General features: G+C 42.7%; 2 protein-coding genes across 4 annotated transcripts in view; both read left to right on the top strand.

The window, feature by feature from the left end:
• ccdc51 (coiled-coil domain containing 51) overlaps window positions 1–727 on the top strand; it is a 4,637-nt gene extending 3,910 nt beyond the window's left edge. For all 3 annotated transcript variants that reach the window (XM_019879518.1, XM_019879519.1, XM_019879520.1), the window contains one exon: window positions 54–727. In XM_019879518.1, the coding sequence (XP_019735077.1) occupies window positions 54–506 (453 nt within the window). In that variant the 3' untranslated portion in view covers window positions 507–727. The remainder of the gene's footprint in view (window positions 1–53) is intronic.
• A 7,029-nt stretch (window positions 728–7,756) lies between these two features.
• osgn1 (oxidative stress induced growth inhibitor 1) overlaps window positions 7,757–13,263 on the top strand; it is a 12,851-nt gene continuing 7,344 nt past the window's right edge. The window contains exon 1 of the mRNA XM_019879405.1: window positions 7,757–7,952. The gene's annotated coding sequence lies outside the window, so the exon portion shown is untranslated. The remainder of the gene's footprint in view (window positions 7,953–13,263) is intronic.

Consider the following 13,263-nt stretch of genomic DNA (forward strand, 5'->3'; position numbering starts at 1 on the left):
TGTGTGTGTGTGCGTGCGTGCGTGTGTGTGTGTGTGTGTGTGTGTTTTTGTAGGAGCTCAAGAGTCTGTTGCTGGAGGCCCAGAAGGGTCCGGAAAGCCTGCAGGAAGCCCTCAAAGTCCAAGCCGGCAACCATCGCTTGCAGCAGGACGAGCTGGGGGCCCTCATCGACAGCCTGAGGGTCTCCCTGCGGGGGGCCGCCGTCACCGAGGGGAGCAGTCCTCCCCCCGCTGACCGCTCCCCACTCCTGGACTCCCTTTTACCCCAAGTGTCAGAGCTACGGCAAAGCCTGGGCGGCGTCCGCGGCGAACTGTCCCACGTCAGGAAGCTCCTGGAAAGCGGGCACCGGCGGGGTTCCGATTGGACGGCTGGGTCTGCGGAAGACACCCAGAGGACGCTGGGGGAGCGGATTGGTCGCAGCACGCTGTACAATGCTGCCTTTGCCTACACGGCCGCCGCCCTCACCGTCACCGCCGTGTACACGCTGCTGAGAGGAGGAGGAGCTTAGACCGAGAAACTTGATGTGAGAGGGCAGCGTTAAGAAAATGAGCCAATTTTCCACTCTTGGAGTATATAATGTAACTGATTATCATATTTCACTTGCAGACTTTTTTTTTTTTTTTTTTAAATAAACAGATTTAGTTGATTAATTTCACAACGAATGGCTGAGAAGGCAATGGCGACAATGACTATATGCATATAGCATATTAAAAAGTCCAATTTATCCAACAGTGTCTCCTTGAAAACATTTCCTGTTGACTTGAAGTTCACAAATGACACGTCGAGGTGAATTCAAATATTTCACTGTCATTGCTATGTTGCCTTCAGGTATGTTTGAAGTAATGTATATTTATTTTTGTACGTGTGCGGACGTGCGCTGGTAAATCCTCCCCAGCAGCTGCCGAGTCTTTTCTTAGCACAATCATCATTCGGAGCTCAATCTAAGAGGCTCATGTGGGCGTAATAAGCAACCATGTGGAACGCCATTTATGTTTGGATGTAATGATATAATGTATAGTATATTTTGTCTATTTCTATATTTTATCATGGGTAAGTATAACATTATTTTTTTAAATAATGAATTATGGGTTGATATTATGGCTTTGTATTACCTTTTTTTTTTGGAGTACATATTGATGACATATCGGCATGTATTTTAATTTTGTTTGCTTTGACATAACCAGCTTATAATTAATTTGACTTTATGTGAGGGAAATTAAGTCATTATTAACTTTGTACTGTTATGTTTTGGTACTTTTTTTTTCTCTCGGTAGCTATGTATTATTTAATATTAAATTTTCAGTCATAAATATATATCGGTAGGTTATGTTCACTATTAATACATACCGGTACTGTAATTTCCCCTTATAAATAATACAATTTCACTAATACATAAGAAGAAAATAAGGATGGTCCTTTCTTTGTTTGGTATATATTTCAAACAATTTTTTTCTGCTTCCGACATTATGTTTGAGTGAATATTTTGTATTAGTATTTTAAATATATACATTTTGCATTAATTCGCCATACGAGGCCAAAGCCTTGCGACGTGCTGACAAGCCACTTGAAACATTTCAAAACATGAAACTTACAAATTGACCCCCCCCCCCCCATGTGCTGTGTTTTTTAAATAATTCATTAAATTTATTCAAAATATATACATACACAAATATTCATCTCTTGCCGTTTAGGCAACGCCTTGTTTTTTGGGATGGACTTTTTCCGGTATGCTTTCCCTTTCATGCAGTTTTATCGTTAACTTCGTACATTCTTGCCTTCATTCAGTGTTTCCCGCTGGGCATGAACCTTTAATAAACTCAATTCAAAAGTGTTTTTCCCCCTCTGCTGTTTACAGGTGAAAACGTCATCACCCTGCACAGCAAATCGGATGAACCACACCAAAGACGGAAGGAAAGACGCTTTTGAGGAGGTAAGAGTACAACACATCATCACATGATCGTGCGATCCGGGTCACTGCGTGTGTGTGAAAAAAACAATAGTCACACGATGTCAATAAAAGCTGTAGCCCATTGTTTATGACCCGTATCATTCCCTGAAGGCCGTGTTTTGTTTTTTACGACCACACAAATTCTTGAATGGCTCTCTGTGGTGACATTGTTCCTGTGGAAAAGTTTCTCCTATATGTTTAGGGAAAGCGAACACCTGATGGCGTGCAGTCCCCCCCCCCCCCCCCCTCCCCATTCCTCCTCTTAGGCGTGTTCATTGTTATGACTTCAATTGAGTTTGTAAATCATCTGCTGACCTGCACTTTGTCCAACCGCTGCTGTGCTGTCCACCAAAGCTGCCTGGGGGCATTTTTATGTAAAATGGATGAAGATAAATATATTACATTTTGGCAAATGATGGACTGAATAGACAATGTCAGATTAAAATGTTTCAGATATTCCGCTGACCTGGCTGCTTAGAGCGCCTCGTTGTCACAAGTGGCGAAAGCCTGTGAAGAAGTGGCAGGATATATATTTTTCTAGGTCATCGTAGAGGGATTTGATTGACAGTTGAGTGGGGTGTGGTTTCAGGGCATTTGGCGGATCTGCCCATCGTGATTGAGAGGGGAGGGAACGGGTTGATTTTTCAGTATTTTGAAACCTCATGCTTTGGCATTTATTTTTATATTACATTTATATTTATATACATATTTATTTTAATCATAGACATTTGGCAGGGTTTACAATACCTTTCTCTTTGTGTCTGTCTACTTTATAGCCACTTTATATGCAAAAACATTTCCCTTCCAAAAAGTAAAACTCATTTTACCACATAATGCCGTCTGTTATGAATTCACGGTTTGTTTGTTTTTTTTTTTTGTTTTGTTTTAAAGCAAACAGATGAGAACTGTATATATATTCATCAAGTGGAATACCAATGAAAAAAAAAGAAAAGAAAAAGACGATAGAAAAGGGAAGGAAAAGTAACAGGCAATGCGTTTCAAGTACGGAGGTCAACGAGTTCAAATGAGTCAGGGATTTGTGTCTGTCCTCCTTGCTGACACAGGGTCATAGGATCAAAGATGTGAGTATGTCTAGACACGTTTGTGTGTGTGCGCGTGCATGTGTGTGCGTGCATGCGTGTGTGAGAGTGTGAGCGGAGCTATACAAATTGAGGGGTGGAGGACATTTTGTTGGGCGCAATGACATCGCATTGGTCCGTCATGCATTTGAATGGGCTGGGAGTGAGTTTACACAACGGTGTCTGCCTAATTTGACCACGTCAACTTGAATTGTCACCTACAGATTTTTGTCTCGAGGCCAACTGTCCACTTTCACAGCGCACACATGCGGGCAAGCTGGAGATCGGTCGCCGGTCAGTCAAAGTGGATTTACAGTATATATAGACAACCTATGGATTGATTGGCAGTCAATCAGGCAAATAGAGTATAAAAACAAGGAGTTGTTTGCCAGTAAGTCACAGAGTAGATGGAGAGAAACCTGTGAATGGTTGCCAGTCAACCGCAGGGCACAAACTAACCGCACTGAACAGACAAACAGTGAATTGATATTAGGAATGTTCGATACCACTTAGGTTTTTTTTTCAGACCGATACCAGTACAAGTATTCACTCTTTGGGTACTCAGTGCTACCGAGTACCAATATCTGGTATCTCGTACTTTTGATATTTAAAATGTTCATTCAGGACCAAGAGTACCAATATCTGTCGTACTTTTGATATTTAAAATGTTCATTCAGGACCCGATACCTTAAAATACAGCCGGTATCAGCCCGATAGCGATATCTGGTATCGGTACTCGCCCATCCCTAATTGACAGGTCAATTTCAAATGGCAAACTATGGATTGGTCAATCACATGGAACATAAAGAGAATCAATTGATTGTTCAACCCCAGGGCACACCGAGAGATCTGTAGACAGGTCGCCAGTCACTCGCAGGCTATTCATGCCGTACCAGGCGTAAAATGAAGTGCCCGGAGCTTGGGTATCTGCATGTCGCTATACATTGAGGTGAAGCGCTTTCACTGGAGAGTCAACGTCCTCGGAAAACCGCCGCACTCAGATTTCATGCTGCATATTTCAGACTCGAATGTCAAAAGACATCTGGAGGAAGAGTCCGCGGGGCGGCGTCCAACCGTTCCGGGGGAAAGCAGCTCAGTGGAACATGACACAGAAACGTTACGTCTGCTGATGTTTCTGACAAAATGGTTCCACTTGAAAGCCAAGTTCCCTTAGCAACACTGTTGACTGCCGTGTTTGGAGAGGATCAAGAGTGACGACAGGTGGGACGCCGACATACTGTACCTTTGACCCTCAAGAATGCCCAAACAAGCCTCCTCTTTCTCATTTGTCACCTCACTTCACAGCAGCTTTCACACAGGGCTTACTTACGTAAGCAACGGAGAGAGCAGGCTCAATCTCACTCACACAAGTATTTACTGTGCCTCGGCGAACACCAGCCGAAAGATGAACAAGCCTCTTGGGGAGACGTTGAGAAAATTTAGCCACCAAATTCAGTTCGACTCCGCAACTTGAAATTTGGTCGCCGTGTCGATCATGAGTCGGCCCACCCAAAAAAATCATGCCTTAAAGTTCGACTCCGCAACTTGAAATTTGTGTCTATCATGAGTCGGCCCACCCAAAAAAATCATGCCTTAACCCTCTCGTGCACCCTGTTACCTGATGACATGATAAGCTGTCTACTCTAGTAACCGCTGGCCCTGAAAGGGTTCAAGCAAATAAGTCTGCAAGTTCAGGTTCAAGCTTGTAGAAGGCACAACCAGAAGCTGGTTGTGAATTCTGCTTGATATGATTTTTATCATATGTTGTAATTTACGACCAGTAATAACATTTCATCAAGCCCATACCGCAAATGAGTGCGGTGTGGAAGAACACAAGACGATTACTCCTTAATAATTAACTGCCAACTATCAGCTGGAATCTTGCAAAAGTGACAGTAAAAATTGCGACACGTCGCGTGGCGCCAGGGGAAAATGGCAAAAGGACGAACAGGAAATGAAGAAAAACAATGTGAAATACTGTAAGTCGCTGTACACGCCGAACGTGTGGCGGCAGTCAGCAATGATGTCATCATTTCCAGCCAGTCACAATGATCCTTTTATAAAAGGATTATTTATGTAATATCTTAATCCACGCCGTAGGAAGGAGCGGCATTGGGGTGTGGAGGCATTTAACGGGTGAGGGTTCGACTTTTTGAACTAATCTGATTAGAATCTTTCGAGAACCAAGGACTTCAAATACCGGGAAATAATGATAGCAGGGCAGCCATTTTAAGGCCATTTTGTTGTGGAACTTGTCTTCGATATTTTGAGGAAATTCAGCGCAAGAAGTCAGTATCACTTGGTAGGCGTTTCTATCATGAGAAGACCCACAAAAATAACTCTTGGACCCATGCCATAAATTATTTAGGGTCGTACAATGACGAATTGGTCCAAGAGATTTTTTAAATCTTTTTTTAATGCAGCACCTGAAGCCAGTTTCCTCTGAAACACAGAATTTACACAATTTGGCAAGCATGTCTGTCATGAATAGCCCCACAAAAAAATCTATCAAAAAAAACCCCCCAGCAATTTTGGCCACTTGCAGGAGTCTAACTTGTTTGAGAGTTTTTTTGAAAATTCAAATCTAGCACTCGAGGCCAGTCTCACGAAGCCGCATGACATTTGGGATTCATATCTGTCAAGAGTTAACCCACAAAAATATCTCAAGGACATAGTGGGCGTAAAACCAACACAACCGTTTTGTTGTCAACGTGACCATTTCACGGTCGATTAGGCACTTCCACCTGGACGTAAGAGAGGAACTTGTCCTCGAGAGTTGGACGAATGGGTGATTGTGAAACATTTAAATTTGGGAGAATTGTGGCAGAACTTTCTATTAAAAGATCAAATATTGGCCAAATATCTTGCTTTGCTTAGAACGCAATCATTCAACAAGGTTGACGTCAACCCCGAGGCGAGTAAACAAATGGTGTAGTCGAGGCATGCAAAGCGAAAGGACTTCCTTGTTGCGACTGACCACTCCGTAAACACTTACTCTAATCGTTGTGACAAACCAGTTCATCTGCAGCATTTGCTAGATTGGCGAGATCAAAAGGTGGATCAACTTGAATCCTTTTCCTGAGAGTCAAATGCACCAAACCAGAGATCACGTTTGAAATTAGTCCTTTTTTTTCACAAATAGTAGGTAAATACGAGCTACAGCTTAGAGTACTCGGTAAAACCATTCAAACAAAACACCCAAATCAAAGCCACTCTCTTTTGATGATGAGTCACAAGCGGCTAGCCCGTAACATAACGGAGCCGTCGATATCGCTGCATTCCTGTCAAAAACGGGGACACGAAAGCGTCGCACAGCGCAAAATAACTTGAATACACGCCTGCGATGATAGATAGACTTGATGTGGAGGATCACAACAAATTAAAAATCCCCAGGCAAACAACGCAAACCTCAAGAATGTGTTCAAATACACAAATGCATTAAATTCCCTGGAGCACACATGGGGCTGGGTAAAATTTACCACGTCGACATGTTCATGTGTTTCACTGCTGAAGGGCAACAGGCTTTCTGTACATTCTGTTCTGCATCTTATACGATGGTTATCTGTATCATCTGATATCAGGCAGTGGTTAGAGTACAGACATCTCCATTTCATTAACTTGGACTTGATCTCCACCAATGTTAAAACGATTGGCAATGATTTGAGCTGACAGTAACAACCCGCTTCATGTTCAACATTTGCATTGAATTATTCGGGGTCCTCAACACAACCATCTTCCTAAAGCTGCAGGCCTGGAAGTCGGCCAATTTGGTTTGAAGCAGCATCAAAATTTGATGATCATTTTGACGGTTCTCAGAAAGTTAGAAAAAAAAAATAGCCCAGCACCAGTTTTTCTGATTGACACGAATATGTGTGGGAATGTTCATCATAACAGGATGGATGAAAAAGTCTCAAGGATTCAGGAGATCCATCGACGTGGAAGTCAGCCATTTTGGTTTGAAGCAGTTTCAAAATTTGATGATCATTTTGAGGATTTTGGGAAAGTGGGAAACACCGTCAGGGGCTCCTGACTGACTTAAAATTGGGTGGGCATGTCTGGGTGGGTACCTTTATATGACCCTTGACCCCTTCTCTGTATCTACACACAGCCATTCACACTCACATTTACTCTACTGGGCAATTTAGTGGTCAATGAACCTGGAGTAAATGCTGAAATCAGCGCAAACAGTACAGTAGCAACATACAAATTGCACATAGGAAGACCTCAGAATTGTGAGGCAGACGTGCCAACCAGCGCACTGTGCTAAGGACTTGATTCTCAAAAAAAAGCTAAACAATTGCAAAACAGTCAAAACCTGACCATCTATGTGTAAAAACTCTCTCTCTCTCTCTCTCTCTCTCTCTCTCTCTCTCTCTCTCTCTCTCTCTCTCTCTCTCTCTCTCTCTCTCTCTCTCTCTCTCTCTCTCTCTCTCTCTCTCTCTCTCTCTCTCTCTCTCTCTCTCTCTCTCTCTCTCTCTCTCTCTCTCTATATATATATATATATATATATATGTATATATGTGTATGTAAGGGGGTGGCATTTTTTGAGTTTTTTTTATTCTTCAAGCTTTTCTCTCTCTCTCTGTAGGGTACTACTGTATATGTTCGCTTTTTTTACGCTCTCTTTTACGATGTGGTGGAGCTTCTTCTTTATGATCGACGATCTTCATTAACCATAGCAACGGATGAGGGGCGGGGCACGGTCCCAAGTCGCCGCTGATTGGATAGCGGCACGACCGCTCATGGTGCTATATAATGTGTGAATGTGCGGCGGCGGGCGGCCACCTTCACGCCGCTCGTCCACGTCCAATAAAGACAGCAACGAGACGGCAGACAAGCGACTGACCGGGAGGGAGGCAAGAAGACGAACATCCTTGCTTCTCTGTAGTGGAACAAGTAGAAGAAAGTACGAGACCGAGAAATACCGGTGAGTGGTTATCGCTACTATGATGGCTGGCTTGGCCTTTTTGAGTTGCGCATGCGCAAGAAATCCACACAATGGTGTTTCTGGCCCAGTTGCGCATGCGTGAGTGAGTGGCTCGTGGGCTTTTTTTTTTCTTATGTACCCTACTAACACACTTTACGAAGTAAATACTCCATTTATTTTAGAAAAAAAAATATGTATAAAAAAATGTAATAACATTGCGCAGTATCACACACCGTGCACGTGACGTGTTGCAATTTACAAGAGAAATAATAGCTTTGCATTGGACTGTACATGTCATGATGATTATGTAACTCTGATCACGATGCTACTGTACTTAATATGCTCTCCTGAATGCTTGAATCAGCAGATTTATTTTTGGCTCCGGTATCCACGCCCACCTTCATTTTACATTCAATAGTAATTACTATTATGAAAACAAGCTATGACATTGAAACGCATGTTGAAAAAAAATGCAATCGTTTAATTGCTGCATGCGTGTCAAGGCCATACGTGACTTGTACTGTCGTGGGACAATGGTGGGAACGGAGCCAAGATTCCAACAACTTGTATGTGACAACCAGTCACTTTATCACTTATTTCTTTAGTTGGCTTGTCAGGCATTTAGTTGGATACTCAGGAAGCCAATTAGTCAGTCAATAATTTATTTGATTCTTTCTTGTACTTTTTCACTCAGTCTCTTAATTGTTTGTTCTTCAGTCAGTTAGTTAACGATGCAGTCAGTCATTTATTTGGTTAATGTGTCAGGCAATTTGTCAGTCTGTTGGTCAGTCAGTCAGTTAGTTTGTCAGTCGCTCAATCTGTTAGTCAGTGAGCTGCTTAGTCGGTCCTTCAGTTAACCAGTTAGTCAGGCATTTAATCAGTCAGTGAACCAATGTGTCATATGTCCATCAATTATTGACATCGATCATTTAGGTTTTTGTCCAACAATGAACCAGTCAGTCGATTAGTTATTCAGTAAGTCATTAGTAATTCAGTCAGTCATTTAGTTACCTGGTTGGCGAGTCAGTTAGTTGGTCACTCAGTCAGCTTGTTAGTTGGTGAGTTATTTCTCAGTCAGTCCAATCGTCATTTAGTTAGCTAGTCCATGTGTCAACTAGTCATTTGGTTGGTTAGTTAGTTAGTCAGTCAGTAGGTCTACTAGTTAGTGACTCCATCCGTTTGTTAGTTCGTGGACTACTTGGTTTGTCCATTGGCTAACCAATTTGTTGGTCAGTCCGCTAGTTAGTTAGTTAGTTAGTCAATTAACCAGCCTGTTACTCAGTCAATAAATCAGTTAACCGTCGATTTATTCATTTAGTTAGTTTGCCAGTGAGTAGGGCAGTGAGTTAATCAGTGATAGAGTTTTCAAGGTGTGGCTAATAATTTGCATAACTTTAGATTGGATTGCAAGTGCAGTTGGTATGGCGTCATTCAGTCCATTTGGATCCTAGGGCAACAAATCGAAAATTCCAATCTTTTTGATTTAAATCTTGATTTCTCTTGTGGGAGTCAAGAGGCACAATAGTACCCGAGGGGAAAACAAAGCCGTTCCAAAAAAATGCGTTCCGTTGAAAATTAGCCCCACGGACAAATTGTACTGTCATTTTAGGAATGATGGAAATGGACAGAACAGTGGCGATAAGGAAATGATGGCCGAGAGGACTGGCTTCAGAAGTCATTTGCATTGCAAAGATTAACAAAAGGGAGAAAAAAACCAAACAGGGTCTGTCAGATTGCATCATGACAGACACGGTGAAGAGAAAAAGAATCCTTGCTTGTTTGTATACAGAAGCCACACCAGCAGCTACTTTATGGCCTCATCGGCAGATAATTCCAATTAGGTTCCCCGTCTGGCCGTCTGCCGACGGAGGAAACGCCACCGACGAGCGACCGAAGGAGGTTAGCCCGTTAACGTCTTAACGCTCGCGATCACTTCACTTGCGGTGTTGTGGTTTGGCGAACAAGTCGGGAACCAGCTGAGTCATGCTGCGGAGGCGTGGCCGTGGAAAGTTCAAAAAGTGAAAGCACTTTGTCAAAGGCGCAACTCATGGGACTATACGGCCGGTTTATCAAAGCGTGTTATCAAAAGAGAAAAGAAATGGGCAAACTGCTGGCGCTGTAACCCCAAAACGTCAGGCAGCCAGTCGAATAACTCCATCCACCCGTGCCTGAACTCCTCACTAGTCATTTACGGGGGAAAAAAAAACTACAATCCCAACCATAAGGACTCAGAGGCGTACGTTTGGGAGTCATAAAACTGAAATTGAAGTTTCTTCTGCCAAAAAGCAAAAAAATGCCATGATGGATGTTTTGAGGGAATTATTTAACTATTATCTCACTAGTTACTGTAATTGCTGCAGTGTTTTTCTGTCCCATACAAGTTTGGCCTTGGAAAGTTAACCAAAAAAAAAAAAAGTGAAAACTCATAATGGATTTTTGCTGCCTTCCCGAAAACAGGGTTGTTGTAAATTTCTGATGAGGAAAAACTTCAACGACTAGGCTACTTGAAGTAAAATTTCCTACTCTTACAAAATCAAATGTAAAATTGCTTGCCGTGTTAAAATATCACAAAAAAGATGTGAAAATGGAGTTTAGCCTCCTTGGCCAAAGTTCTGCGCATGTCCAAAAGGCCACGTCGAGCGTAAACGGCATGGAACCAACATGTTGTGGAATGTTCCACATCTCCTCCCAACCTGTGAAAAGTGACTTTTGTTTCCCCGCTTGGCTTGCCGAGGTCATTTCCACGGCGAGGCTGGGACACACAAGCTACGTTTTTTGAGCGCGGTCCAGGTGGAACCGACTTGTTATATAAACCGATGAGGAGGAGGCCTCCATGTTGGATGACGGCCAAAAGGAGCTCCTTCCAGCGGACCCTCTGCTGCTAGGACTCCAACTTGGCTCCGTGCCAGACACTTACGCAACTGCACACCCTTTTTTTGCTCTCTCGCTCTACAAAGCAGTGGTTGGACTTTTATTTGTTCTATTTAAACAGCAACAAATCCTCAATTCACCGACTGACCCCAAACACAACATCAGGACCGACCAGGGGTTCACAATCTTGCTCAAGGACACTTGGACCTTGAACCCACAACCCTTCTGGTGGGAAATGACCACTCTACCACCTGAGCTGCGACTGTGTGTGCTTGTTTTCTGTGTGTGTGTGTGTGTGTGTGTGTGTGTGTGTGTGTGTGTGTGTGTGTGTGTGTGTGTACTGTCGTGGGACAATGGTGGGAACGGAGCCAAGATTCCAACAACTTGTATGTGACAACCAGTCACTTTATCACTTATTTCTTTAGTTGGCTTGTCAGGCATTTAGTTGGATACTCAGGAAGCCAATTAGTCAGTCAATAATTTATTTGATTCTTTCTTGTACTTTTTCACTCAGTCTCTTAATTGTTTGTTCTTCAGTCAGTTAGTTAACGATGCAGTCAGTCATTTATTTGGTTAATGTGTCAGGCAATTTGTCAGTCTGTTGGTCAGTCAGTCAGTTAGTTTGTCAGTCGCTCAATCTGTTAGTCAGTGAGCTGCTTAGTCGGTCCTTCAGTTAACCAGTTAGTCAGGCATTTAATCAGTCAGTGAACCAATGTGTCATATGTCCATCAATTATTGACATCGATCATTTAGGTTTTTGTCCAACAATGAACCAGTCAGTCGATTAGTTATTCAGTAAGTCATTAGTAATTCAGTCAGTCATTTAGTTACCTGGTTGGCGAGTCAGTTAGTTGGTCACTCAGTCAGCTTGTTAGTTGGTGAGTTATTTCTCAGTCAGTCCAATCGTCATTTAGTTAGCTAGTCCATGTGTCAACTAGTCATTTGGTTGGTTAGTTAGTTAGTCAGTCAGTAGGTCTACTAGTTAGTGACTCCATCCGTTTGTTAGTTCGTGGACTACTTGGTTTGTCCATTGGCTAACCAATTTGTTGGTCAGTCCGCTAGTTAGTTAGTTAGTTAGTCAATTAACCAGCCTGTTACTCAGTCAATAAATCAGTTAACCGTCGATTTATTCATTTAGTTAGTTTGCCAGTGAGTAGGGCAGTGAGTTAATCAGTGATAGAGTTTTCAAGGTGTGGCTAATAATTTGCATAACTTTAGATTGGATTGCAAGTGCAGTTGGTATGGCGTCATTCAGTCCATTTGGATCCTAGGGCAACAAATCGAAAATTCCAATCTTTTTGATTTAAATCTTGATTTCTCTTGTGGGAGTCAAGAGGCACAATAGTACCCGAGGGGAAAACAAAGCCGTTCCAAAAAAATGCGTTCCGTTGAAAATTAGCCCCACGGACAAATTGTACTGTCATTTTAGGAATGATGGAAATGGACAGAACAGTGGCGATAAGGAAATGATGGCCGAGAGGACTGGCTTCAGAAGTCATTTGCATTGCAAAGATTAACAAAAGGGAGAAAAAAACCAAACAGGGTCTGTCAGATTGCATCATGACAGACACGGTGAAGAGAAAAAGAATCCTTGCTTGTTTGTATACAGAAGCCACACCAGCAGCTACTTTATGGCCTCATCGGCAGATAATTCCAATTAGGTTCCCCGTCTGGCCGTCTGCCGACGGAGGAAACGCCACCGACGAGCGACCGAAGGAGGTTAGCCCGTTAACGTCTTAACGCTCGCGATCACTTCACTTGCGGTGTTGTGGTTTGGCGAACAAGTCGGGAACCAGCTGAGTCATGCTGCGGAGGCGTGGCCGTGGAAAGTTCAAAAAGTGAAAGCACTTTGTCAAAGGCGCAACTCATGGGACTATACGGCCGGTTTATCAAAGCGTGTTATCAAAAGAGAAAAGAAATGGGCAAACTGCTGGCGCTGTAACCCCAAAACGTCAGGCAGCCAGTCGAATAACTCCATCCACCCGTGCCTGAACTCCTCACTAGTCATTTACGGGGGAAAAAAAAACTACAATCCCAACCATAAGGACTCAGAGGCGTACGTTTGGGAGTCATAAAACTGAAATTGAAGTTTCTTCTGCCAAAAAGCAAAAAAATGCCATGATGGATGTTTTGAGGGAATTATTTAACTATTATCTCACTAGTTACTGTAATTGCTGCAGTGTTTTTCTGTCCCATACAAGTTTGGCCTTGAAAGTTAACCAAAAAAAAAAAAAGTGAAAACTCATAATGGATTTTTGCTGCCTTCCCGAAAACAGGGTTGTTGTAAATTTCTGATGAGGAAAAACTTCAACGACTAGGCTACTTGAAGTAACATTTCCTACTCTTACAAAATCAAATGTAAAATTGCTTGCCGTGTTAAAATATCACAAAAAAGATGTGAAAATGGAGTTTAGACTCCTTGGCCAAAGTTCTGCGCATG

Source organism: Hippocampus comes, unplaced genomic scaffold (genome assembly GCF_001891065.2).
Source record: "Hippocampus comes isolate QL1 unplaced genomic scaffold, H_comes_QL1_v1.1 scaffold44, whole genome shotgun sequence".
NCBI classification, from domain to species: Eukaryota; Metazoa; Chordata; class Actinopteri; order Syngnathiformes; family Syngnathidae; genus Hippocampus; species Hippocampus comes.